At 46.0% G+C, this 27,598-nt stretch overlaps 1 protein-coding gene across 1 annotated transcript in view; it reads right to left on the bottom strand.

The window, feature by feature from the left end:
• fnbp1a (formin binding protein 1a) overlaps positions 1 to 27,598 on the bottom strand; it is a 76,964-nt gene that overhangs the window by 44,172 nt on the left and 5,194 nt on the right. Inside the window, exons 3-13 of the mRNA XM_039620265.1 lie at positions 27,462 to 27,512; positions 26,675 to 26,822; positions 22,201 to 22,263; positions 21,982 to 22,077; positions 21,770 to 21,784; positions 21,558 to 21,686; positions 21,334 to 21,480; positions 11,527 to 11,703; positions 9,746 to 9,937; positions 9,471 to 9,485; positions 9,278 to 9,387 (exon numbers count right to left, since the gene is read on the bottom strand). Coding sequence (XP_039476199.1) covers positions 9,278 to 9,387; positions 9,471 to 9,485; positions 9,746 to 9,937; positions 11,527 to 11,703; positions 21,334 to 21,480; positions 21,558 to 21,686; positions 21,770 to 21,784; positions 21,982 to 22,077; positions 22,201 to 22,263; positions 26,675 to 26,822; positions 27,462 to 27,512 — 1,143 coding nt within the window. The remainder of the gene's footprint in view (positions 1 to 9,277; positions 9,388 to 9,470; positions 9,486 to 9,745; positions 9,938 to 11,526; positions 11,704 to 21,333; positions 21,481 to 21,557; positions 21,687 to 21,769; positions 21,785 to 21,981; positions 22,078 to 22,200; positions 22,264 to 26,674; positions 26,823 to 27,461; positions 27,513 to 27,598) is intronic.

Here is a 27,598-nt window from a genome sequence, read left to right as displayed (position 1 = left end):
ACAAGGAAGGTGTCCCACTCAGACCCATTGTCAGTAGCATAAACTCAGCCACTTACAACATCTCGAAACACCTTGCTACCGTCCTAGCACCTCTTGTGGGGAACACCCCACATCACATCAAGAACTCCACCGACTTTACCGACAAGGTCCAGAAACTTACCCTGGACCCAGATGAAACCATGGTGTCCTTTGATGTAGTCTCTCTCTTCACTTGCATACCCACCACGGAGGTGGAGACTGTCAGAAAACGACTACAAGAAAACAGCTCCTTGGAAGACAGGACCAACTTCACACCCGATCAGACCTGCACACTGTTAGACCTCTGCCTCACCACTACATATTTCAAATAAACAAGGGTTTCTACAGACAAAAACATGGCTGTGCCATGGGCTCCCCTGTGTCACCTATTGTAGCCAACCTTTACATGGAGGAAGTGGAAAGGAAGGCTCTTGGCTCTTTTAAAGGGAGAGTACCCAGCCACTGGTACAGATATGTAGACGACACCTGGGTCAAAATCAAGACACAAGAAGTGGAATCCTTCACTGCGCACATTAACGCCGTGGATAAAAACATCAAGTTCACCAGGGAAGACACAAAGGACAACTGTTTGCCTTTCCTGGACTGCGCCGTGCACATTGAAGAGAATGGCAACCTCAACATTGAAGTTTACTGGAAGCCCACACACACAGGGACCAGTACCTCCTCTTTGACTCCCATCACCCTCTGGAACACAAACTTGGAGTAATTAGGACCCTACACCACCGGGCAGAACATGTTCCCTCTAAGCCTGAAGGGAAAAAGAAGGAACACACACATGTAAAGGAAGCACTTAAAACATGTGGTTATCCTAATTGGGCATTTATAAAGTCTGCAAAGATGCACAGAAAAGAAGATCAGACACCAGCGAGGGAGGATAAGAAAGACAGACGCAACAACATTGTCATCCCCTATGTAGCCGGTGTATCAGAGAAACTCAGGAGAGTTTTCTCCAAGCACGACATCCCAGTGTACTTCAGACCCAGCAACACACTCAGACACAAACTGGTTCACCCGAAAGACAAAACTCCTAAACACAAACTTAACAATGTGGTGTATGCTGTACAGTGCAGCGAGGAATGCCCAGACCTCTACATTGGAGAGACCAAACAGCCACTTCACAAGCGCATGGCACAACATAGAAGAGCCACCTCCACGGGACAAGACTCAGCAGTCCATCTGCATCTAAAGGACAAAGGTCACTCTTTCGAGGATGCCAACGTTCACATTTTGGACAGAGAGGACAGATGGTTTGAAAGAGGAGTGAAAGAAGCCATTTACGTCCACTGTGAGCGACCATCTTTGAACAGAGGCGGTGGTTTACTGACACCAACTGTCTGCCATCTATAATCCAGTTTTGAGATCCTTCCCAGGCGCCTGCGCCCACTCACATCCTGGGCCATCTGACCTCAGGAAATCACATGATAGGGTGGGGCCAGGTTTCACAATGAGCTCACCCGAAACTCTGGCTGATTAGGACCCACACCCGCTTTCACACCTTGGCTCATGTGATTAGGTAGAGGATCATCAGGGGGTCCTTTGTCCCCCTTTGGGGGGGAAACTCCCATTAGGTTTAAATCTGGGACTCTCCACCACTGACCCTTAGAACTGAAGAAGCTTCTCGGATGAGAGGTGAAACGTCTTCAAGCAACTCAAAGAAGTCCAGACGCTTTACTTTCCAAGCTCGTTAGTCTAGATCACATTAGTCTTTATACAGTCTCCGCCACCACATTTGATCAATCCCTCTGGGCTCCTTTGATCGGCTTCATCACCTAGTAGGGGTGGGGGGGGTCATGGTTTGGTCCTGCCTTCGCTATTGTGGTTGATATGGGGGTAGGAACGGGCTTAGGGTGTGTGGGGATTCCCTAGGGACGTTTTCCCTGGAAGGCCTAACCCGGGGGTTGTTGCCATGACCTGGTTAGGGGCTCTGGTGGCTCTTAGATGGTGTTTTCCTTGTGGCTGCGTACAGCGGAGATGGGGGAGGGTCTGTGCTGGCGGACGTTGGTTACTGGCCTGGTAGCCTGGCTGCCCCTGGGTGGGTCCGGGATGGGCGTGGGGGCTTGGAGGTCTGGGGGTGCTCCGCCCCCGGGCTGGGGCTCTGGGTGGGTCTTGGGGGCTTGGGTCCTGGTTATTGTGTCGCCAGGGTTGTGGGTGGGCAGGTGGGTGCATGGGGGCTCAGCCCTGGTGCGGGGGACCTCTAGTGCATTGGCCCGACTGGAGGGCTCTCTAACTGGTGGGGAGGCTGTTACATCTTTGCAGGAGGTCTCCTCTCTCCAGGAGCTCACTCTGCAGGTGGGGAGAGATATAGGAGAGGTGGAGAATGAACTCAACCTGGGTGTCCATTGTCTTGTGTAGTCTGGGAGAAGATTGGATGATGGGGTGGGTGCAGTTTTCTCTGCGGTGGAGTCGGGTGGGCTGCCCCGGACTCTGTGAGCTGGGCGGTGCTGCTGCTGTGGGCCCCGGTCCGGATGGGCCTGGGGCCCCCCTTACCCCGGTGGGTTCCAGGGTGTAGGGGGTGCCTACTGGGGTCAGTGGGGGAGCTGGCCCCCTCCTCATCCTCAGCTGCCTCCCTCTTCCCACTCCACCACACCCACCCACACATGCAGGGCTTGGGGTGCAGGTGTGTCACCAGGGTGCAGGGGAGGCACTCCCCCTCTGTCCCCTTCTGGCCGCCTGTGCCTCAATTTTATTCCGTGACCTAGATATCCACATTACTCATACTCTCATAACACATACATATAGGGCCTTGGGGGTGGGCACGTTATACAGCATCCAGAGGATGGTCTGTGTATTCAAACCCACCTCTGGCGCTGGTGCCCTATCCTCAATTTTAAATGCATATATGACACTGAGGGTTTTCGGGAGGAGCTGTGCTGCTCTCTGGCAGGAAGCACCATGCCCTCCTGTGTTTTAAATGCACTTTAGTACAACATGCAGCAGCACTACATATGAGCAGGTGGAGGGAGTTTTGGGGTCTTCACTCACCCCCATTCTCTGTTAGCCGTCAGGGCTGGGGGGCTGGAAGGTGATGTTGGCCATCAGATTGGGGTCTGGGATGCGGGGCCTCCCTGCTACTGCAGATAAGGTGGCGGTCTGCTTGCGTCCACCCCAGGTAAAAGGGTTACATCTCCTGGGTCTAGGTAAGGTTTGCCCCTCTGGGGGCGAGGGTACCTGAACCTGGGATATAGAGTATGTTTGGGGAGTGTGATTGTGTGTACAGTGTCTATTTGTGTCTGTCTCCATGTCGGGTGAGTGCCGAATATTTGCTTATGTGTATATGGGGGTGGGAATGCACGTTTGTGTCTGTGTGTGCCTGTTCGTCTGTGTATCAGGTCGGGTCTTAGACTCCACCTCTCTGGGAACATCTCAGGCTCTCCAAGGTATGGAGGCCTATCTCCCCTCACCACACTCCCTGCCGGTGGCTGATGCCCTCAGACGGTGGTGGCTCATGGTGTCTGGGACTGGGAGCTCATGTATGTACCGGCTCACTCCTGGTCGCCGCTTGGCGGGGCCTGGCGCCTGTGGCCTGGCTGGCCCCCTTCTCGGGGGTGGGGCGTCCTCAGGCCTCTGGGCCTGGGGCTCGGTCCTCTCTGGTACAGCTGGCTGCCGGCAGAGCCCGTGGGCACGTCACTGCAACCCCCTTTGACCTCTGCTCCATGGCTGCTGGTTGACCCCTCGTCTGGGGCTCTCCTCAGCTCTTCCCAGGAGGGTGGCACGGTTGCCCCTTTGGTGGTCCTCCTTGGGTCCTCGTATTCTGAGGCCTCTGGATGTCTGGGGCCTGGATCTCCTCCATACCTGCTTCATGCCCTGGGGGACGGGGGTATGGCTCCCCACACTAGCAGACACCTAGCACATCGTTACATGGAGAAACCTTTTGAATACAAGCGTGCTGATCCACACAGGTGTGCACACAGGTGTTCACAGACACAAACTACACCTTTCTTGGCTGCTACCTCAAAGCACATTGTGTGCTGTCGATCTTGCGTGCTGCACAATAACATTTTATATTTAGTATCTACTGTTATCTACTGTTAGCTAGTTTATTGTGATGGTGTTGTATTTATTATGTTGCTCTTTTTTGTTTTTTTTCTCTTCTGTTTTTTTTTCTTTTCTCGACAGGTGATTCAGGTGTTTTTTTTAAATTTTTTTTAATTTTCTGTTTGTTTGTTTTTCTTTTTTTCTCTCTCCCCTCTATTTTGTCTTTCTCTCCCTCTCTTTCTTTAATTTTTTCTGTCTCCCTGTCCTATCCCCCAGTCATGTGTGTCTGTCTGTGCGTGTGTGTGTATGTCTTCGTCTGTCACGTGTGTGTCTGTGTGTGCATGTCTGTGCGTCTATGTGCGTGCGTGTGTGTCTGTGTGTGTGCGTGCTTGTCTGCGTATGCGTGTGTCTGTGTGCGTATGTGCACGTGTGCGCGTGCGTCTGTGTACATCTGTGCGTGTCTGTGTGCGTATGTGCACGTGTGCGCGTGCGTCTGTGTACATCTGTGCGTGTCTGTGTGCGTGCGTGTCTGCGTATGCGTGCGTGTCTGCGTGTGTGTGTGTGTCTGTCTGCGTGTGCGTGTGCGTGTGTCTGTCTGCGTATCAGAATCAGAAGACTTTATTTATCCCCGAGGGGCAATTAACAAACAACCGAGCAGCATATGTTGAAGATAAGGACAATGAGAACAGGCAATAGGAGTGAAATAATAAATACACAGAATATACAGTATATAGATTTTTAAAATTACACAGTTTTAAAATTAAAGTGACTGAAGGTGAATAAATAACTGCAAGTGACTAAAAGTGAATAAAGTGTCAGTACAGGGTGGGCCATTTATATGGATACACCTTAATAAAATGGGAATGGTTGGTGATATTAAAGTTCTGTTTGTGGCACATTAGTATATGTGAGGGGGCAAACTCCTCAAGATGGGTGGTGACCATGGTGGCCATTTAGAAGTCGGCCATCTTGGATACAACTTTTGTTTTTTCAATAGGAAGAGGGCCATGTGACACATCAAACTTATTGGTAATGTCATGATTTGCCAAAATGTGGACGCAAGAAAACTGTCACTAACGAAGAAACATCAGTGGCTGTCCTAGCTTCATTCAGCAAGAGCCCACAGCGTAGCACTTGCCGCATGTCACTGGAGAGTGGCATTAGTCGAACATCCCTACGGCGGATATTAGCTACTCACAAATGGCACCCTTACAAACTCCAGCTACTGCAGCATCTCAACGAGGATGACCCAGATCGGCGCACAGAATTTGCAGAATGGGTAAAACAAAAATTGGAACAGGACCCTCAGTTCATGCAGAAGATTTTGTTCAGTGATGAGGCAAACTTTTATGTGAATGGTGAAGTTAACAAACAAAACCACTGCTATTGGTCTGACACTAACCCACATTGGATGGATCCCTCCAAGACTGTTGGAACAACAAAAGTGATGGTTTGGTGTGGTATATGGGGTACAACGATAGTGGGTCCATTCTTCATCAATGGAAACCTCAAGGCCACTGGATATTTGAAATTGCTACATCATGATGTGTTTCCCTCTTTATGCACTGAAGCTGGCACGTTCCCTGAGTTTTTCCAGCAAGATGGTGCACCACCACATTATGGGTGCCAGGTCCGAGCATTCCTAGATGAACAGTTTCCTGGAAAGTGGATTGGTCGTCGTGGGCCAGTTGAACGGCCCCCAAGGTCTCCCGATCTGACCCCCTTAGACTTTTATCTTTGGGGTCATCTGAAGGCAATTGTCTATGGTGTGAAGATACGAGATGTGCAGCACCTGAAACTACGGATACTGGATGCCTGTGCTGGCATTTCTCCTGCGGTGTTGCTTTCAGTGTGTGAAGAGTGGGAGAAGAGGGTTGCATTGACAATCCAACACAATGGGCAGCACACTGAACACATTTTATAAGTGGTCAGAAACTTGTAAATAACTCATGAAAGAATAAAGTTAGGTTGAAACCAAGCACACCATTGTTTTTCTTGTGACATTACCAATAAGTTTGATGTGTCACATGGCCCTCTTCCTATTGGAAAAACAAAAGTTGTATCCAAGATGGCTGACTTCTAAATGGCCACCATGGTCACCACCCATCTTGAGGAGTTTGCCCCCTCACATATACTAATGTGCCACAAACAGGACTTTAATATCACCAACCATTCCCATTTTATTACGGTGTATCCATATAAATGGCCCACCCTGTAGTATAAGAAGAGTGTAGTTTATGTTTATGGGTGTGGGAAATGTTCTTATCAGCTGGAGTTAAAAAGCAGAGTGGCTTTGGGGACAAAGGTGGCTCTCCTCCTCTCAGTCCTGCAGGAAATGCAGCGGAGGCGCCGCCCAGAGGGGAGCCATTGAAATGCGGGGTGAAGAATGTGAGAGGGGTCACTGATGATTTTGGCTGCTTGTCTAAAAACCTGTGCCAGAGTTCTGACAGACAGGCCAATGATTTTAGAGCACACTGATGCAGTGTGCTGCAGTCTGTTCTTGTTCTGAAGGCTGAGGGAGTGGAACCAGCAGGTGATGGAGAAGGTCATGATGTTTTCCAGGAAGGCATAGTAAAAAGTCATCATGATGGGTGTGCTGACTCCAAAGGAGTTGAGTTTCCTAAGGAGGTATAGCCGTTGGTGGCACCTCCTGAGAATCTCCTCTGTGTTGGCAGAGAATTTCAGGAGGTTGTCAAAGATGGTTCCCAGGTATCTGTACTCCTCAACTACCTCCACTGGCTTCCAGTGGATGGTGGTGGTGACTGAAGCAGCCAGATCCCTCTGCCTGCTGGAGAAGGTCACCACCATCTCTTTAGTTTTGCTCATGTTCAATTCAAGTTTGGAGCTGTCACACCACTCTACAAACTCCTGAAGAGTGGGCCCGTGGTGTTGTGAGGGGCCTGACAGTGTCGTCAGCATATTTAACCAGGTGACAGTTGGGCTGTGTGGATCTGCAGTCATCGGTGTAGAGGATGAAGAGCAGGGGGGAAAGCACACAGCCCTGGGGGGAGCCAGTGGAGGTGGAACCGAGACCGGAAAGAGAGTTGTTGACCCGAACTTTCAGAGTCGTGTTGGTCAAAAAGTCCAATATCCACAGGATCAGCTGATCATCCAGGTGAAATCGGGTGGAAAGTTTAGTGGCCAGGATATGAGGCTGCAGAGTGTTGAACGCTGATGAGAAATCAGCAAACAGAAGTCTGGCGGAGGAGTCATGGAGCTCCAGATGTTTGTGGATGGAGTCCAAGATAGAGATTTATGCATCATCAACACCTCTGCGTGCACGGTAAGCAAACTGGAGTGGGTCCCTCAGGCGGTCAGTTGCTCTTACGATGTGCTGTTTTATGATCTTCTCCATGGTCTTCATCACCAGGGAGGTGAGGGCCACAGGACGAAGCTCATTCAGAGACTTTGGGTTGTTTCTTTTGGGGATGGGGATGACTGTGGAGTGTTTCCACAACTGGGGGACAATGTGACTGTCAATTGAGTGTTGAAATAGAGTCCGGAACACACTTCCTAGTTGCCCTGCACAGTGCCTCAGAACTCGACTGCTGGCCGGGTGAGCTCCTCTCCCTGGTCCTCCTGAGGGCTCTCACCACGTCCTCAGTCCTGAAGGTGAGTGCAGAGCTGCCAGGTTTGAGTGAAGATCTGGACTCCTCAAGCTGGGCCATGTTGTCCGTCTCAAACATGGTGTAGAAAGCGTTGAGGTGGTCAGGGAGGGAGGAGGGGTTGCTGCCCTCCACCTGGATGGTTCTGGGGGTGGTGACTGCAGTATTCACAGAGGCCATGGTTTTGAGGCCCTGCCAGGCTGAGTGGAGGTCCCCTGTGGTGAATTTCTTTTCAGCTGTGTTTTATACTCCAGTTTAGCAGTTTTATGGCCCTCTTCACCTCCCTGTTGACCTCCTTTTGTCCAGTGCAGAGCCGGTGAAGAAAATCCTTTTTTATTAAGGATTTCCTTGAGTTCCTTGGTGATCCAGGGTTTGTTGTTGGGGTAGATGGAGACTGTTTTTGAGGGGATAATGTTGTCAACACAGAAGGAGATGTATGATGTCACCGTCGTTGATGTCATCAGAGGGAGAAAGAACGCTGTCCCAGTCAGTGGCTTCAAAACATCCTTGTAGGGTGAGGATACTTTCCTCTGTCCACTGCCTGATGTTTTTGGTGACCTTTCTAATCCTCTTGATAACTGAGGTGTAAGCAGGGGCCAGCAGGATGCTGTGGTGGTCTGCTGAGCCAAGAGGGGGGAGGGGTAGGACTTTAAATGCATCTGGTACAGAGCCATAGCATTTATCCAGAGTCTTCCCCTGACGTGTGCTGCATGAAACATACTGTTGGTATCCTTTAAGTGACTTGTCAGGGGAACAGTGGTTGAAATCACCCAGGATGAACTTGGGAGAGTCCGGTGATAATTGTTCCACTTTGTACAGAGTGTTGGTGATGTACTCTGTGGCTTTAGCTGCATCAGCTCTGGGGTGGATGTAAACCAGGATGATGAAAAGCTGTGGGAATTCTCTGGGGAGGTAGTAGGGGCGCAGGGGAACAGCCAGAAGCTCGATGTCTGTAGTGCACAGCTTCTACCTCACAGTGACTGTAGAGCACCAGCTGTTGTTTACATACAGACACACGCCGCCGCCATGTTGCTTCCCGGTGCGTTCGCGGTCTCTGTCCAGACAAAGAGGTGGTGAAAAGCCATCAATGTGCAGCGTGCTGTCGTCGTCGCTGTTGTTTAACCACGATTACGTGAATGCCAGAACGGAGGCAGTTCTGTACTCATGCAGGTGGTTGATGCAGGCTTGCAGCTCGTCCAGCTTGGAGTGGAGAGACTGCACATTAGCAAGGATAATAGACGGGAGCGCTCGTTGTTTGTGTGTCTTCCTCTTTAGTCTTTAATCCTCTCCTGGTTACCTTGTTATTGTGACTTTTTCTATTTCCGTGTCCACGGAGTATTTCCTTGGGAAAGTAGTCCGAGGAAGTGGAGCAGAAAAGCCGGAGGCCGGGCTGCAGCTGCGGCTGCAGCTGGATGAGGGAGTCCCTGGTGTAGGTGAGCCTTGGGGTCATGTTGAGTGTCGGAAACAAGTCCGAAAAACCACAAAAATGAGGAAAAGGAAAAGAATACAAATATACCGAGTAGATGGCGAAATACAACAACGAACAGAGCATTAAAGTGAGAAAAAGAACGCAAAACTGCTCAACTGATTGGCCGGTCGACCGCACGAGCAGCGACCCGGAACCGATGCGTGTGTGTCTGTGTGTCTGTGTGTGTCACCTCTGTTCGCGCTCTCTCTGGATCTCCTGGTTGATGTTATTGATGCGGCCCTGAAGTTTCTTGCGTCTCTGCTCAGGAGGAAGATGGCTGCAGTCGGCCGGATTCGAGCCCTGCAGCATCAACACACTCATTAAACATCAGTAAGTCGAGAGCTCGAACACACCTGGACGTCTCTGACAGGTGAGATACTGACCAGTTTGAGTGTCAACTGTCCGGTCACAGAGGAGAGCAGGAAGAAAGACAACAGACGTCATCATGAATGCGCCAGGCAACTGTGTGTCCGTGCAGAACAGCTTGCACTGCAGTAGTTAGTGTAGTATACAGTGCCTAACACAATTATTAGTCATAAAAACTCAAACATTTTAGAAATTTGTGATCAATGTGTTTAAAACTAAAAATGTTATTTTTATTAGAGAATAAGATATAAGGTAGTATTTCATGTAGTACAGTATTCAGTATATCTTGTACCCCTCTCTTGAGGCTGCGCAGACACTGCTTCCTGGTTCTGTAGCCAGAGGTCATGAGGTCATTCAGCCGCTGTGTGATTGGTTCTCGGGTGGCTGTGGGTGGGGACTGGGGACTGTTGGCCATGCCCCCGGGTGAAGGAGAGGTTGGGGGTGGGGGTGGAGGCTGGCGGGGGGAGGACAGGAGGGTCAGCAGCTGAAAGGAGAGAAAAGGACCTGAGTACAGCCAGGTGATTCCTCCAGGTGTGTCTCATCTGCACCGTGTGTGTGTGTGTGTGTGTGTGTGTGTGTGTGTGTGTGTGTGTGTGTGTTCCCCTCTAGCTATCTTTGTGAGGACCGAAATCTGCATTCTACTATACTTGTGAGAACCAGCAGTCACTTGTGAGGACACACACACCGGTCCTCACAAGTTTGAAGGCCTTTTTGAGGCTTAAAATATGGTTTTACTGTCAGGGTTACAATTAGGTTATCGTTAGGTTTAGGGTAAGGGTTAGGGTTAGGCATTCATTTTTGATGGTTAGGATTAGGGTCAGGGGCTAGGGAAAGCATTATGTCAATGATCAAGGTTATTATCATTAATGAAAACTAACGAAATAACGAAAACTAGAAGTGAAAAAACATTTTCGTTAACGGAAATAAAAATAAAAACGAAAAAAGGAAAACTAACTAAAACTGTAATGAGTGTTCACAAAACTAACTAAAATTAACTGAATTTATAGCAAAAATGTGTTTAGTTTTCGTTGATGTGTGCGTGTCATACAATAGTCAAGGGTGAAAATGAAGTTTAGTTTCCACATTTTTTTCTTGCTGTGTCTCATTATGCCAGCAGGTGGCAGTACGTTAGTCGAGTCGTCTGTGTTGCTGCTCCGTCCACGCGCAGAATCATGTCAGGAAAAGTCGGGAGAAAGCGCCAGAGTCCAATTTGGGATTTTTTTGAATATGACTGTGTTTTGGATAAAGCAAGTGTCTTGTAGTGGAAAGAGACAAATTATGAGGGACATTTCTAAAGGGAAGAAAATCCCACAAACCTTAAAGTGCACTTGAAAAGCTCACACAAGAAGGCTAACCTAGCTTACCTGGAGAAGGTAAGGGAGCACACTCAACCCTCATCCCCAGAAACAGAAGCTAACCCCAGGCAAGGCAGCGTGATGCATCCCGAGACAACAGGACTGGGATATCTACATAACTGTGTGAGTCAATTGCCTTAACACCCAGTGCTGCAAGAGTTAATAGTCTCATTGGGGCCAAGATATATATTTTATAGTTGCCTGGTATCAATGGTTGTTCGTCTGCCTTTATTTATTTATGTAAAGAACCCATAGGTGGGAACGTGAGTTGTCTGTCGCTGCGTGTTAGCCCTGCGACAGACAGGCGACCTGTCCAGGGTGCAGGGTATGGTAGCTGGAATGGCAACATACCCAAGGATAAGCAGAAGAGAATGACTGATATGATGAAACTGGGATTTTGTTACACTTAATTATTGCAAACACAACTAAAACTATAACTGAAACTAATCAAAACTAAACTGAAACTAAGGATTTTCAAAAAATAAAAACTAAACTAAACTAGCAAACAATTGGTAAAAATTAATTAAAACTGATATAAAATTGAAAATCTGAAGTCAAAACTAAATAAAAATAAAAACTAATGAAAATTGCAAAACTATTAAGACCCTGTCAATGATAGTCCTCACTAAGATAGCTGAACGGGGTTGTGTGTGTGTGTGTGTGTGTGTGTGTGTGTGTGTGTGTGTGTGTGTGTGTGTGTGTGTGTGTGTGTGTGTACCTTGGTTTTTCGGATGAAGGGCCACAGCTTCCTGCTTTGTCTCCGCTCCTCTGTCCGGTTGTCGAGGTAACTGGATTCAGAGATGCTCCGCCTCATGGTGGCGCTGTAGTCTTCAAATTCGACATCACCCGGGGGGTCGAACCCTGATTTATACACCTCCACCACCTGATGGGTGTCCTGAAAGGACATTCACCACATAATATCAGCTAACTTTTAAACAGCTAACTTTTACATCCCACATTGACGTGTTTATGAAGACACATTTTGGAGCTCCTTCATTAGAAACATATCTCCAGACGCACACCCTCCCGCACCTCAGTTAGAAGGTTAAAGGTCAAAGTTCATGACAGCACACAAAGAAACAGACTGAACCATTGTTTTGATGCATGCTCAATCATCCAGGTAAGGAATTCCCAAAAGGCTGACCCTGTTCATCTGGACGTTTCAGTGGGAGAAACGTTTCATCATCATCAGGTGACTTCTTCAGTCTCACCTGACTGCAGGTTTCAACTTTATAAACAGGACATTTGCATAATGACTGAAAGTAGTAGCACTGAATGAACAATGGGCTTTGAGGTCAGTTTCATCATCATTCATCTGCAAATTCTCATGGCCATCGAACACTAACCACTGATCAAAGACATTGATTAATGTCCATGAGTCCCATTCACAGAGAGTTGGGGAATGGCTGCAATCACAGCATTGTAAGATGGTGACAGATGTACCCTTAGACCCCCTCCTCAGCAACAGGACCACTCTCAGCATTAACCAAGTGTATTTGAACTGTGTCTTCATTCCACCTACTTAACATCCAAGGGTCAGTACTACAGGCAGAAACATGGGTGTGCCATGGGCTCCCCAGTTTCACCCATCGTGGCCAGTTTGTACATGGAAGAAGTGGAAAAGAGGGCTTTGCTATCCTACCCTGGAACACCACCAAGTCATTGGTTCAGGTATGTGGATGACACAAGGGTGAAAATCAAATCTCAGGACGTACCACATTTCACAGATCACATTAACTCGGTGGACCAACACATCAAATTCACCAGGGAGGATATGAAAAGTGGCAGGTTAGCCTTCTTAGACTGTGAGATTTCCATCAGTAATGGGGGACATCTAAAAGCTGACGTGTACCGTAAACCTACGCATACGGACCAGTATTTAAGGTTTGACTCTCATCATCCACTGGAGCACAAACTGGGTGTCATCACAGGGTTCGTACGCTTTTTTCAGGGTCAAATTCAAGCACTTTTTAAGCACTTTCAAGATCCATTTTTAAGCTTTTCCAGCACGCCCCCCCCGCCAAAAAAAAGAATGCCTGTTTCAATTCGCATCACCTCAGTAAGACCATGTGAAAAGACACCTTAGCTCCCCTTTTGTTCAGACATAGGAAAACGCACCACACAAAAATACTGCAAAAGGAACGGTCACCTTATATACTTAGTGTATAAACTCAAAATGCACATTTCACTTAAAAATTAAGATGTGCAAATGTGAACAAATCAACTTGCTACAGATATTCTTCTCCTGTTGAAAAAAAATAATAAAGAAAAACGAAAAATAAAGAAATAAGTCTTCTGATCAGATATTGATGCTTCTTTCCTGTGTGACAAAAAAAATAGGAGACAGATGTTTGTTTGTTTTTTAAGTTAATTCCCAATAAAACTGTTTATTGCCAACTAGATTGTTGTCTGTATTATTGCTAAAGTCCTAAATGATCACCTTTAAAGTGTTTGTGCTAATAACATCATGTCAGACAGGCATGGAGAACAGCACTGACTGTTTAAGTAGTTTAATGTGTAGGTGGCGATAAACACATTTTGAATGAAAGCCGGGAACCTTGGTAGCAAAGAAACAAGTGGCTATTCTTTGTGACCATATGGATCAGTCCCTCATATTACCATTATTTCACCCAAAGGCACCAAATTAATACTCAAAACCTGCAGCAATACACACAAATATAAACAGTACTTGGTGACAACTTTGCTTCTAGCCTTTAACCCTCTGGGGTCCAGGGTATAATTGGCGTTTTCGACTACTTTTGATTTGGCCTCTATATTTCACCATTAAAAACTGTTTATCTTGCCAAACTGTTATTTACTCATTTTGACATAATGTGTCATCACAATTTATCTAAATTCAGACAAAATTTAAAATACAAGTAGAAAGTGGTATTTTTGACTGTAAAACCCACAAGCATGTTTAACGAATCATTTTCATAACTTGAAATGCAAATAGAAATTGGACATTTTTAAAAAATATGAACAAGTTTTGCAAACAACAAAGTTACATTGGTACTATTTACCTAAAAATGCAGCCAAGGCTCAGACGTTTTTATATAACCATTCAAAACTATTTACAGAACAATCAGGTGCTCTTCGTCAAATAAGAAGGCACACAAATTATTTATGCAACTCCAAAAAATAGTTAGTGTCCACTATAACACAGACGAGAACAGCACAGGGATGAATCCTGCAGGTCTGACAGCAGGTGTGTCACTCAGCGTTTACACTGCAATCTGCCTTTGGTGGCTTTTTTGCAGCAACTGTAACGTTCACTAGTAGAACTGGCACACAAAACAAAACGACTACACTACACACTAACGACACAAGATAACACACTAACTTGAGACTACAAACACGATAAACGTCACAAATCTCGTATCAAAACTCTCTCTCTCTTTTATCGCTCACTCGCTCTCTGTCTTCCCAACAACCAAATATCACATGTTGCCGTATCATTTTTGATTGGTCGACATGGTACATTTTTCCACCAATGGGGAAGGAGTGTTTTTTCTTTTTTCACTCACAAGCAAAGCGTCTTTGCTAGCGCTCTCCATAAAAAACGCCGTTTTTACCGTTTCTTCCCGGAGTAAACGCCACTGTTGTACCTATCAACACAATTAAAACTGGTATATAGCTTGAAGTCCGCACATTCGACCCAAGTTGAAATGGAGACTCTGGGTCCGTCGACCCCAGAGGGTTAATCAGAAAGCCTTAAGTTAGCTAGTTATGTATCGGGCTAATGTTTAAAGCTTTCACTTGAGTAAATTAACTCATATTATTGCTAAGTAATATTCCGTAATAGCGCTGCCATACTGCATCACACTCAGTGCATTTCAATCATTTCTGCAGCGAGTTTGACAGCTAGCAAAACAATAATCATTTTTTTTTTTTTAAAAATAGCATGTGTAACGTAGGCGTACTGGAAAATTATTTACTAGGACTCACCTATCATGCGACCAGAGAGTGCAAACTCCGCCATTGTTGTTTTCCATCATTAAAAGCATTAAAACAGCAGCCTACAGATATGTTAGCGCACTCATCCCCGACTGTCTGAGGGAGGGCGGGTCACATATTGAAACAGACGCAAAGGCAGCCCAGGCGGGAAATTTTGCTTTTGCTTTTTGCAACTCATTTTTATTTCTCTATCTGATAAGAAAACTATTCAATCAGATAGCTATTTATTGTGAATGAAATACAGTTACATTTTCAAGCACTTTTAAGCACCACATCTGAAATTCAAGCACTTTCCAAACCTTGAAAAGAGGACATTAGAATTCAAGCACTTTCCAGGATTTCAAGCACTCGTACGAACCCTGGTCATCAGGACGCTACAACACAGAGCGAACACCATCCCCACTGACACAGCGGCCAGGGAGGCAGAAGAACATCACATCAAGAAGGCCCTGAGTAAATGTGGTTATCCCAGCTGGACTTTTGTCAAAGCTGGGAACGCGCCTAAAGAAAGCTCCAGCCGGTCCAGGAGAGAAGGACAACCGCTGCCTAAGGTAAAACCTGTAGTGACCCCGTATGTGTCAGGAGTATCGGAACACCTGAGACGCATTTTCTCTAAACTCTGTGTCTCTGTGGCTTTTAAACCCCAAAACACGCTGCGCCAAAAACTGGTCCACCCCAAGGATCGGTCCCCGACACAAACAGAGTAACATAGTGTACGCTGTTAAGTGCCAGGAGGATTGGCAGGATTTATACATCGGGGAAACCAAACAACCTCTGGCTACAACACAGGAGAGCTACCTCATCAGGCCAGGACTCTGCAGTCTATTTACACCTGCAGGCCAGTGGACACTCTTTCAATGATGAGGATGTACACATCCTGGACGGGGAGCAATGCTGGTTTGAGGGCGGAGTCAAGGAGGCCATTTACGTGAAAAGGGAAAGACCATCTCTGAATGGAGGAGGGGGCCTAAGGGTAGAGTTGGATGTCTCGAGACCACTTTTACGTGGTCTTGGTCTCGTCTTGGTCTCGACGGACTTTGGTCTCAGTCTTGTCTTGATCTCGCTGTCTCAGATCAACATAGTGGTCGGGAGATTTGGAGTCAACAGTATCCATGACACAAAACGTAATGTTCAATAATGTATTATGCGCAAAAGCTTTAGCTCTAAGAGCCATGCTTAGATAGTGCATTGTAGTGAATCAGAATGGTCAACTCCCATTGAGCGAGAGCCGGCTCCTCACATAATTTCCTTTCGCTGCTCAGCTCTCACACAGCAACACACAGTGGCTCAGCTATGCTCAAATCCATCCACATTGTGGCATATTATTATTTCGCCTTTCGCACCCTTCAAACACAACTAAATGCAACCCCTTAGATTGAGCAGTATGCCTGGTCAGTAAGTTACAGAAATGTCAGCGACTTCGTCTGTCATAAAGTTTGCGTTCATAGAACAAAAAGAGTTTTTGGTAAATGCAAAAAAGAAGTATTCGGCAAAGTGCAGATTTTGCAAAGTCTCCTTGACCAAGACAGCCGGGCCTACCTCAACCTTCACCAGGCACCTGGAGCGCAAACACCCTCAAAGGTAAGCTAGCCAGTAGCCATCTATCCATCTTCAAACTCTTCCAACTACCTTTCCAACCTCAGATGACCAGGTCATGTTTATGTAATATTGTTATTTATGTGTTCTTCAAACGGTATAAATTATGTAGGGACAGTTTTTTTGCAACCGTCCCTGCAGACTTAACTTGTGAAGATTGTAACTAACGTTACGTTACATGCTATGTACAGGTAGCTAGCGCTAGCAGTGGCTATCAGCTACTTAAACAGTTTTCACTAACTTTAGGTATTTTGGTGAATTCATTGAGCAGAAATATATCGAAACCATTTCAGTGAGCACTTTAAGGGCTGGTATGGTGTGGTTTGTTGTCGACTTTAATGGGCATATTTATGTGGTTGCTGACTCGTAAGTAAGGACGGGCGTTTCAAGAGTGTCCCTATAACACTGCTCGGCTAACAGCGGCATTCTCGACAGTGAAGCCCAGATCAGAGCGGTCTATGGCTCTGGTCCAGATAGCACGGATCGCAAAACTGAGTCCTAAAGTTCTTAAATGGAACTTAAGGATCTTTGACTATGACTTTCTTAGGTGTTTTCTACTATGTTGCCCTACTAAACCAGTCCAGTGTGTAGGGGCTATTGCAGCATGTCATTATTAGACACAGTTATTTTGTATTGGTGTAACTTCAGACTTTACTGAGTAGTTCATTTCTTGTCAATACAGCGGTGTCTGATAGCTGACTGGCATGAGGAGACTTAATGCAATATGCAAAGTTAATGCACAGACATTTTGTCTTTTGTAGATTCCATTCAACTGTTTTTCTGTTCTTGTTATTTAAGGTCTTGCAACCCTGAACACTCCAGTATTTTCATTATTACTAGTTGTGCCTAATGATCTATGTATGTGTCACATTGGATTGGATTAGGTTATTTTGTATGCAAAGGTCTGCCCTCATTGATAGGTTTAAAATTACTGTGCTTGTAAGATACAGTAGTTTTTGTGGTTGAATAGAAACAGATGTTTTACAGATTCCTATTTCCCTGTTTTGTAGGTACTTGGAGTACAAAGCAGGATCTGCAACATCAGTGATAGCGGTCAATCCCACACAGCCTCAATTATCATTGTTTGCTCCAAGCACCCACTTATTTTCCCCAAATCCACCCAGGCAACAGGCCATCACCCAGTCCATCCTCCAGGACCTTATAGTTGGATGCTCTCTCCCCCTGTCTATCGTTGAGAATCCACATTTTAGACACTTCCTGAATGTCTTGGATAGCAAATACACTCCTGTGTCTAGGACCACCTTGACAGAGAAGCTGATATCTCACCTTGTCACTAAAGTGAAGGGTGACGAAATCAAAGCCCTGGAAGTCCAGCCAAATGTAGCAATAACAACAGACCTCTGGTCTGACCGGAGGCTTCGTACTTTCCTGGGAGTTACCGCTCATATTGCCTGCAAGAACAAGGACTCTTACAGTTTACAATCATTTTTGCTTGACTGTAGGCGTTTCACAGGGAAGCACTGCGGCGAACGAATCGCCTCAGCATTTGACAGCATAGTTGAGTAGTATGGCATTGGCCATAAAATAAGCTACATTCTGACGGATAATGCATCCAATATGAAGCGGGCCTTTAAAGTCAGGATGCCAGAAGTAGAGCACCCTGAAGGTGACAGCAGTGATGACCTCGATGATGAAACAATGTGGGAGGATGCAGAAGATTCTGATCCATGGTCAACGGGTGAACGTCTTTCTTGTTTCGCCCACTCGCTGCAACTCGTAATCAGTGATGGGATGAAAGAGGTAAAGGCAATAGCTAGAGCCATTGCCAAAGCCAGCAAGTTTACAAACCTGCTGCACAGCAGTAGTAACCACAAAGACTTGTTTGAGGCACACTTTGGCTCCAATAAGTCCATCCCAGCAGGAAACAACACCCGCTGGAATAGCACCTACAGACAGTTAAAGGCTCTGATCACACTTGACCACAGGGCCATCACTGAAATGTGCAGCGATACAGAGAATTTAGTGTTTTCAGACCGAGAGTGGGCTCAGCTGAAAGACCTTTGTGCTTTGCTTGAGCCTTTTTCTGAGGCAACAGACCTTACAGAAGGTGATCATCAGGTGACTATTAGCATGGTGGTCCCCACTGTTCTGGACTTGAAGAATCATCTTATAAAGATGGAAGTAGAAATGCCCCAGGTCGTAACTATAGTCAGGGCACTGAAAAGATCCTTAGAGAAACGGTTCTCTGGAATTTTCAGGCAGATTTGCATGGACGAAAAGGATCCAGAAGAGCCGTTTAGCCATCGGATCTACTTCCTTGCTACCATGCTCGACCCCCAGTTTGGACTGACCTGGGTAGATTTAGATGTCCAAAATGGTGAAACCGGACCAGCACTGAAGAGGTTCAGAGATGACCTTAAAAAGTCATTAATAGGTGACTGTATAATAATAATAATAATTTATTATTATTGTTGTTTTTGTTGTTCCACTTATTATCACTGTCTTTGGTTTTATAGCATCATTAGAAGCATCCTCTCTAATCCTGTCTTTGTGTGTGTGTGTGTGTGTGTGTGTGTGTGTGTGTGTGTGTGTGTGTGTGTGTGTGTGTGTGTGTGTGTGTTCCCCTCTAGCTATCTTTGTGAGGACCGAAATCTGCATTCTACTATACTTGTGAGAACCAGCAGTCACTTGTGAGGACACACAACCCGGTCCTCACATTTTTGAAGGCATTTAAAGGCCTTTTTGAGGCTCAAAATGTGGTTTTAGTGTCAGGGTTACAATTAGGTTATGGTTAGGTTTAGGGTAAGGGTTAGGGTTAGGCATTCATTTTTGATGGTTAGGGTTAGGGTAAGGGGCTAGGGAAACCATTATGTCAATGAGGGTCCTCACTAAGATAGCTGAACGGGGTTGTGTGTGTGTGTGTGTGTGTGTGTGTGTGTGTGTGTGTGCACCCTTTTCCAGACCTTTTGATCACAGAGGTAGACAGAGATGCACCTGCAGCACAAACAGAAGAAGACACAGAATTATCGGATAGTGACTCAGCGCCACCCCCAAAACGTCTTCTTTCATGCTACAAGGCATTTAGGTTGCAACACAGCACAAGCCAGGACTCGAGCACTGATGCACAAATAAGCAAGTACCTAGACAGCATAAATGACTGTGACTGTGATGCACTCACCTTTTGGTCAAAAAACAAAGAGCGTTTCCCCAGTCTACACAGTGCTGCCTTGAAGGTCCTCTCTGTCCCTGCCTCTTCTGCCCCAGTTGAGAGGGTTTTTAGTAGAGGAGGCATTCTAGTGAGACCCCACCGCGCATGGCTAGGCTATAAGATGTTGCAATCTTTAGTTTTCTTGAAGTGCAATCAATCACTGTTTTAAAATGTGAACTGTTTTCTCTCCCTCCTCTCTGAAAATATGGTGTTTGTTCATTATATATTTGTTCATAAGATATCTGTTATTTGTTCATAATATCTGTTCTATTTTTCCTGCCCTACTGAACAACAGGCTTGATTTCATTGGCAGTGTGTTGTAATCTCATGCCACTGAAGACATCAAGATGTCAGAATCTTTTAAGCACTTGTTCTTATTCTTATTAATGCACAATTTGTATTGGTATGTAATATTTGTAGTTTGCATCTGATTCATGTGAGGTGTGCACATGTCTTTATATTGTTTGATTACAGAATTTTACTTAAAATGGTGTTGTTTGACTAAATAAATGTGACCATTGACTTTTAAATAACATCTGCAATATCACTTTGTGTTGACAGGCCTAATCCATTTTAGGGAAGTTGATATCATACAGTGTAATTAGCTAGTACTACTACAATAGGACATGATGCAAATTAGAGGTTTATAATCTTCAGTTTGATGTTACAATTTTATCTATATATAAAGTATAACTGAAACCAGTTACATATTTCCCATTCTTTAGACAGTTGTTGGAGGTGATCGCTGTTTTGTCAGATGACTTTGGGACCAGTCAGTACCATCATGTCAGCCCTCAACAGCACACAAAAGTTAGTCTTTTTTGTCTCGGTCTTGGTCTCGTCTCGACTTGGTCTTGGTCTTGTCTTGGTCTCGATACCCTCTGGTCTTGGTGTTGTCTTGGTCTCGGTTTAGGCGGTCTTGACTACAAGTCTACCTAAGGGTACATCTGTCACCATCTTACAATGCTGTGATTGCAGCCATTCCCCAACTCTCTGTGAATTGTACATGATCATAAACTGACCTCACAGCCCATTGTTCATTCAGTGCTACTAGTGTCAGTCATTATGCAAATGTCCTGTTTATAAGGTTGAAACCTGCAGTCAGCTGAGACTGAAGAGGTCACCTGATGATGATGATGAAACGTTTCTCTCACTAAAAACATCCAGATGGACAGAATCAACCTTTTGAGATTGAACAAGTGTGGCTGTTTGGAAGGAGAAAGCCTGTCCTCTAAGAAAAGCATTGCAGAATGGGTTAGGATTGCAAAGCTGCATCAGAACAAAGCACAGGACTTCTGGAACAGACAAAACCAGAGTGGAGACATTTGGCCACAACGCAAAGCAGCATATCTGGAGAAGGAAGCCGGAGAATGGTAAATGGTAAATGGCCTGTATTTGTATAGCGCTTTCTAGTCCCTAAGGACCCCAAAGTGCTTTACACAACCTGTCATCCACCCATTCACACACACATTCACACAATGGTGATGGCAGCTACATTGTAGCCACAGCCACCCTGGGGCGCACTGACAGAGGCGAGAACCCAGAGACACGTGCAAACTCAGCACACAACCTGGCCAGATGGTGGTGTTAGATATTCCCTTTCCACCCACCATGCTCGCTGGCGTGTTTCCTGTGAGTTTACTCATCTAACCAAATTCAGTCTGAAGGGTCGATGGACTCAAGGACATCAACACGGTCAGAGAACTAGATATCCAGATGTGCACATGGAAATAACCTTCAGGGCAAATTAGCCCAATCTAAATCAGGTGTTTGGTTCTGTGGGCGAAGTCCCAGGACTCTCACCTTTCTTGGCTGTATGCTTTCAGCAGCTTCCATCATGGCGTCCAGACAGCGGGTCACGACAGGAAGAACTTTTCTCTCAGCCTCGGCCAACGAACGCATCGCCTCCCCAATCCTCTCGATCCGCCGCTCCTCCATGTCCTGGATACGCTGCAGGGCGGAGGCACATGCCTGAGTACACATCGCCACACTCACTGATGACATCACTGCAAAACAGGAAGTCCTACCTGGTAAATTACTGGTACCAGTGTGTGGTAGTGCTGGTGCTGATCCTGGTTAAACTGGTTTAAACTAGTCACATAGTCTTTCCTGGACTCCTCAGCAGCTTGTTGTTTCTGCTGAGCCGTCTGACGAGCCTGAAAACAGAGAAAACTTTCACACCGACGAATGCCAACGGGAGATGACTCAAAATATGCTTATCAGTGAAGACGAGACGCACCTTCAGCGAGCAGCGCTGTGATGGATGGACAGACAGAGAGAGACACAGGCAGACAGACAGGACTAAGTACGATGTCAGGGATTAAAATGGACCACAATCAGCTGTTTTATTCAACCCCCGGGTCATAGCTGATAAATAACGTCCAATCATATCACTGCAGGGGTGCTCAAGCTTCGCCCACACTCCCCCTGACAAGAGCTTAGTGTTCTGACCTTCTCTCCATCCGTTTTATTGTCCAGGTCGATTTTGTTGGAGACGTGCTGAGCTCGCTCCGCCTCCTTACAGTCACGTTCAAACCGCCGCTTACTCTGAAAATTAAATGAAAAAAATAACAACAAACAAACAAGAATAAACAGTCCAAACAAGATTCCGCCTTTACAGAGTTTGGGGTGGGGACAGTGTGTTGGTGGGCAGGGTCAAAGGTCACTTACAGACTCCAGCTGTTTCCAGGAGCTCTCAATGTGCTGCTGTGCACGGCGGCCATCTTGGAAATGCTGCAACAATAAAACAGACTGGTCGAACCGATTGAACTGGTGAAATCACACTGAGAATAATAATATGGTCTGCACTACAAAGCGAATTCAGCACACCCAGTTTGTTTCTCTGTGCCCTGGACTCAGGCTGGCAGTGGGATAAACAGTGACACGAAGCAGGCTGCCGCTAAGTTAACCACGGTTTGTTGATCTAGCTACAGGAGTGTTCACTTGAAAGGGGCGGGGTTTGTAGCATCTGACCAATCACAAACATCGACATATTGTGTTTTATCCACAGCAGTGGATAAAACACAATATAAACTGCAGTAAATCAGGTGTGTGTGCGTCTGTGGAGGTGCTGTACTTGGCGTTGGCTCTCTCTGCTGTAGAGATTACAGCAGATAATCTCTACAGCAGAGAGAGCCTGCTGCTCTCTCGATTACAAAAAATCCTTGATCCAAGTTCTTTGCTTCAACGCTTTGTTTAATGCATGAGTCTGTAGTGCTCACCCACATTTGTGTCTAAAAACAGACAACGTATTTAGGAGCACTTGTGTGAATAAAAGGTAAGACAGCATTAAGCCTACACATCCTCTAATTTTAAACAAGAACACTGATAACACAGCAGCAATGAAGGTGACGCTGTCATAGTTTAACATGGAGCCGTGGTCTGTCTGCAAAAAGCAAAGAGTGAGCTCAGGTGGAGTGAAAGAACACTGTTTGTGTCCTAGCGTCCATAACAGCAGCTGTTCCTGTAATCACCATTAAAACCTTTACTGGGGGAAAAAGCTGACAGGAGTTCTTCATCAGCACCTGATCAACAAACTTCAACATGAAAAAGAAAAATCTCTGTAGCTGCTCCATCCACCACCATTTGCTTTGTTTAGCACACTTCAGTTCAATTTTATTTCAAGCTTATAAATCGAATAGCACCAAATCACAACAGTTGTCTCAAGGCGCTGTAAGGTAAAGCAGTCTTAGGATGAATGAGGTCTATAAGACACAGTGATGGTTTGGAGAAAGTACTGAAGTTAACTTAGAAAGATCAATTGGCAAAGAAGAGTCTAAATAAAAATGGAGAGTCCTCTTCACACACTGAGGTCAACTATGGAGTTCCACAGGGTTCAGTGCTAGGACCAATTCTGTTTACATTATACATGCTTCCCTTAGGCAGCATCATTAGAAGACATAGCATACATTTTCACTGCTATGCAGATGACACGCAGCTCTATCTATCCATGAAGCCAGGTAACACACAACAATTAGTTAAACTGCAGGAATGTCTTAAAGACATAAAGACCTGGATGGCCGCTAACTTTCTGCTTCTTGATTCAGATCAAACTGAGGTTATTGTACTCGGCCCTGAAAATCTTAGAAATATGGTATCTAAGCAGATTCTTACTCTGGATGGCATTACCTTGGCCTCCAGTAATGCTGTGAGGAACCTTGGAGTCATTTTGACCAGGACATGTCCTTCAACGCACTGTTACGTTCCCCTAAAAGGGTCAAGGCGATGAGGGAAAGTAACAAAAAGTGTCCGGGTCGGAAGGAGACAGAGAGGCAAAAGGGTTAAATTAAAGAGTTTTATTAAAGTTTCTATTAATAGCTCAACTAAAAGAGACGGACGAGACGCTATCACCATTTAAGGAAACAAACATAACTCAAGCGTTGGTCAATAAACTGAAAAGTAAGTCAAAAAAAAGAGTTTAGTCACCAAACACTGGCAGGAGTAAACAATCACCGAACGCAGCTCACCAGCTGCAAACACCAAACACACAGCTCACTAGCTGCAGCCACTCACATGGCACTCGGGCCCAGAGCTCACCTTTCCCTGGGCTTAAATACCTTTAATTGCTGATGTGAGTCAGCTGTACAAAAGAAAATGGTGGCACCTAAGGCAGGAGAGCTGGTAGGACACGCCGACACAGGCAACTTCAGGAGGAGGCCCTGCTAGGGCCGTAACATGCACATATTAAACAAATATGTAAGACTGCTTTCTTCCATTTGCAGTTAACCAAAATGCTGCAGTGTTGTTTATGCGTGATCTCTGAATTTGCATATGCCAATTCACCTGTCCAGGGGCGCGGGTGTGTTTGGAGGACGGAAGGATCAGCCTGGTGTAACTGGCTCCTGCTGCAGACGTATCCAATAAAGGACGATAGGGTTGGGGGGTGGAAAGCGTTCCGTGCACTTTCCCAAGGTCCAGACGGAGCAATCGCAGCAATAGCCATGTAGTTATTCCGGCATCTGTGTGAAGTGCGGAGTGAGTAGGGGTGAGCTGCCTAATATTGTTGGGGAGCCTTGTTTTGTCCTGTGTTGTTAGACCAGGGAGGTCAGACTCTGTAATTTCTTTTGTTGTTTTTCTTGAAGAGGTCAGAGGGGGACCAAAGTTGAGGTTGGGTTTTGTTCGTTGTGTTGGGCTTGACTCACCCTGGAGCCGTACGCTCCCACTGTCGTTGTTCTGAATGCCATTTATGAGAATAAATTATGTTCAAAGCCCGATGCTGTGGTTGTGTTTGTTTGGGCATGGGAAACCGCGGGATATTCCGCTCTTGTTATGGTCATCCCAGGCAAGGTCATAACATGAAGCAAGAGTACAAACAGGAAGTAAAAAGAGAGAACATATTCTCTCTTCCACAGCGTGTCTTTGTCCTGTCTTCAGCCACTCACCCCAACCAGGGGAGGTTTCTTCCTGTTAAATGGAAGCTTTTCCTCCCCACTGTTGTCAAAGCACTTGCTCACAGGGGGTCATATGATATTTGGGGTTTTCTGTTTTCTTTGTTTTATTGTATGGTCTTTACCTTACAATATAAAGCACCTTAAGACAACAGTTGTTGTTTGTTACCTGGAAAGAGGAAGTCCAGCTTATTAGTCTGCGCCTAATGTCTTTTATTTTAAAGAGAACTCCATAAATCAGCTATGTTAGTGTGACTAAGTTACCATGGTAACTTCATCTTTAATTTAGGGGTTGGAATTTAACGCGTTAATTGCGATTAATTAATTTTAAAAAAATAAGACAATCGCTCTTTGCCTTCTTGCTGGTATACTGATTACACTGATGCACACAGAAGAAGAATGTGCGTTACTAGGACTGATATGCAGTTTAAATGTTTTTTTCCATAAATTAAAAGAGCTTGACTTTACAATATTCATGTACATGTCTATTACTTCATTCTGTTGCCCACTAAAACCCTTTAAATTGAAAAAAACATTTGCGTTTTGGGGTAAATGTTCTTGTGCAATTAAATGTGATTAATTGAGATTAATTAATTACAAAGCCTCTAATTAATTCGATTAATTTTTTTTTATTGAGTCTCACTCCTACATTAATTGTCTGTGTATTGGCATTGTCGCACATTTAAGTGCCATCAGGGTGAGGGAGGGTTAAGGACGAGTTTCTGACCAGGAAGTGACATAAGTTTGGCCCACATGTGGCACAGCTGCAGCTCTCTGAATGACAGCACTACGTCAGAGCATGCCTCAGCCATGCTCGCCACACTTGGCCAGATGTGGGGTGATGTGTGGGCTCCATGTGGCAGAGCAGCTGGGAGCTGGGTAACTGAGCGGATGTGTCTGATGTTCAGCTTTGGGCAGCACGCTCCCTTCACACCACCACGTTCTGCTGAGCAGCAGAGAGGGCAGGCTTATGACACGATACCTGGAACTTGGATGTCAGAACTCACAAGTTAGCATGTCTCAAAAAAACCAAGAAAAAGGGATTTGCTTTGGTTCTTAGCGAGCTGCAGCATTCAGGTGTCACTAGCAATGCAGCATAATAACTTTGGTGCATAAAAACACAGTCGGGCACGTTCATGGACAGAGCATCATCACTGCTCTGTGTACGGCTTATTTAATGGGTCGCAAATAAACAGCAGTGGCATCACAGATTCAAAGTTCACAGTTTTACTACTGTTCACGTCCACTGTCGCTATCTCGAGGTGCTAACACAGTGTATGTTTATCTGCTCTAACTTCTAACTGACTGGGAAATGTCCAACTTCCAGCTTCTTCAGGAAGGCAGCATAAATCCTGCAAAGCCACAGTGTGGGCGTGGCTAACCCTGGTGACCACGGGCCTGATTCCAGTCCAGACTGCAATAATCAAACAGTAAATCAGTCACTGAATACCAGTGTAAATATTTCCCTCAGACACATTCTTGGTTTGAAGAAATCATCATCATCAGCTCTCACTTTGAGTTAAAGTAAATCAAAGTGAGTCAAATTTTACTTCTTAGAGTTTATTTCTATTTTAGTTTGTTTGAACACAGGTCACATGATCATCAACATGTATACACACACTGCAGAGGGTAGAGTGATGTGGAAGCTGCTTCACTGTGTACTGTTCCACTGAGACAATAAACCCACTGGACTTGACGAGTGTGTGTGTGTGTGTGTGTGTGTGTGTGTGTGTGTGCGCGCGCGCGCGCGTACTCACAGACTTCCTCTCAGCCTTCAGCTCCTGAGTGTATCGTGTCAGCTCGCAGACGATTTGTCCGTTCAGGTTTTCAGCAAGATCTTCTCTCTGGATGGCGAGTTCGTTCAGCTGCTGGAGAGTCGCCGCAAACGCCACAAACCAGGTGTACCTGAAACAACCAATCAGCTGGCCAGCTCAGCTCACACACACTTCATAGGAAGCACATTTTCACCTCATGGTCAAAGCGCGCGGCCGTAGTTTGATGGTGCATGCGCGTCACTCTCCACCGGAAGTCGTACCTGACCCAGAGCGAGCACTGCACCCGTGTCCAGCTGACAACTATTTCCTCAGAGCTGCAGGTGCAGACTCTAACCTCCAGTCTGTCAATGTGAGGCGGAGGTCGGTGCCTGATGATGCCAGCAGGACCAACAAGCAGAGATGTGGCGACCACAGAACCCTCCACTCTATGGCTGCCGCCCTCCACAGGCGGGGGACACCTCCGCCCTCCGCCCCTTGCCTGTGCCTACAAATTGTGTCCATAAGGTTCTGAAGAGACTCCGGGAGTGAGTCCATTTAATGTAGGCAGTATGGGCCGATCGACCACTCCTCATGGAGCAAGCTCAGTAAAATGTGAGCGTTTTCATCGCGAGCTGAAACATCTGAACCAGCATTTTCTGATCGAAACTGCGATTTCACACAACGCGATCGTGTGGTCGCCAAAGCTGCGGTTTTCTGCAGCGCTCCTGACTGACCCGTACTACAAAGTTTGACTCATGGGTGAACTCGGTACAAACAGGTAAAGACTCACCTGCTCTCATCTTCTCTGTTTCTCTTGGGGTGGTACTTCTTCGACAGACTTCTGGAGACACACAGGTGAGACACACAGTTGAGACACAGGTGACACACACAAGTGACACACACAGGTGAGACACAGGTGAGACACAC

This window comes from Oreochromis aureus, linkage group 12 (genome assembly GCF_013358895.1).
Source record: "Oreochromis aureus strain Israel breed Guangdong linkage group 12, ZZ_aureus, whole genome shotgun sequence".
In the NCBI taxonomy this organism is placed as follows: Eukaryota; Metazoa; Chordata; class Actinopteri; order Cichliformes; family Cichlidae; genus Oreochromis; species Oreochromis aureus.
This window is presented reverse-complemented; position numbering and strand designations above follow the sequence as displayed.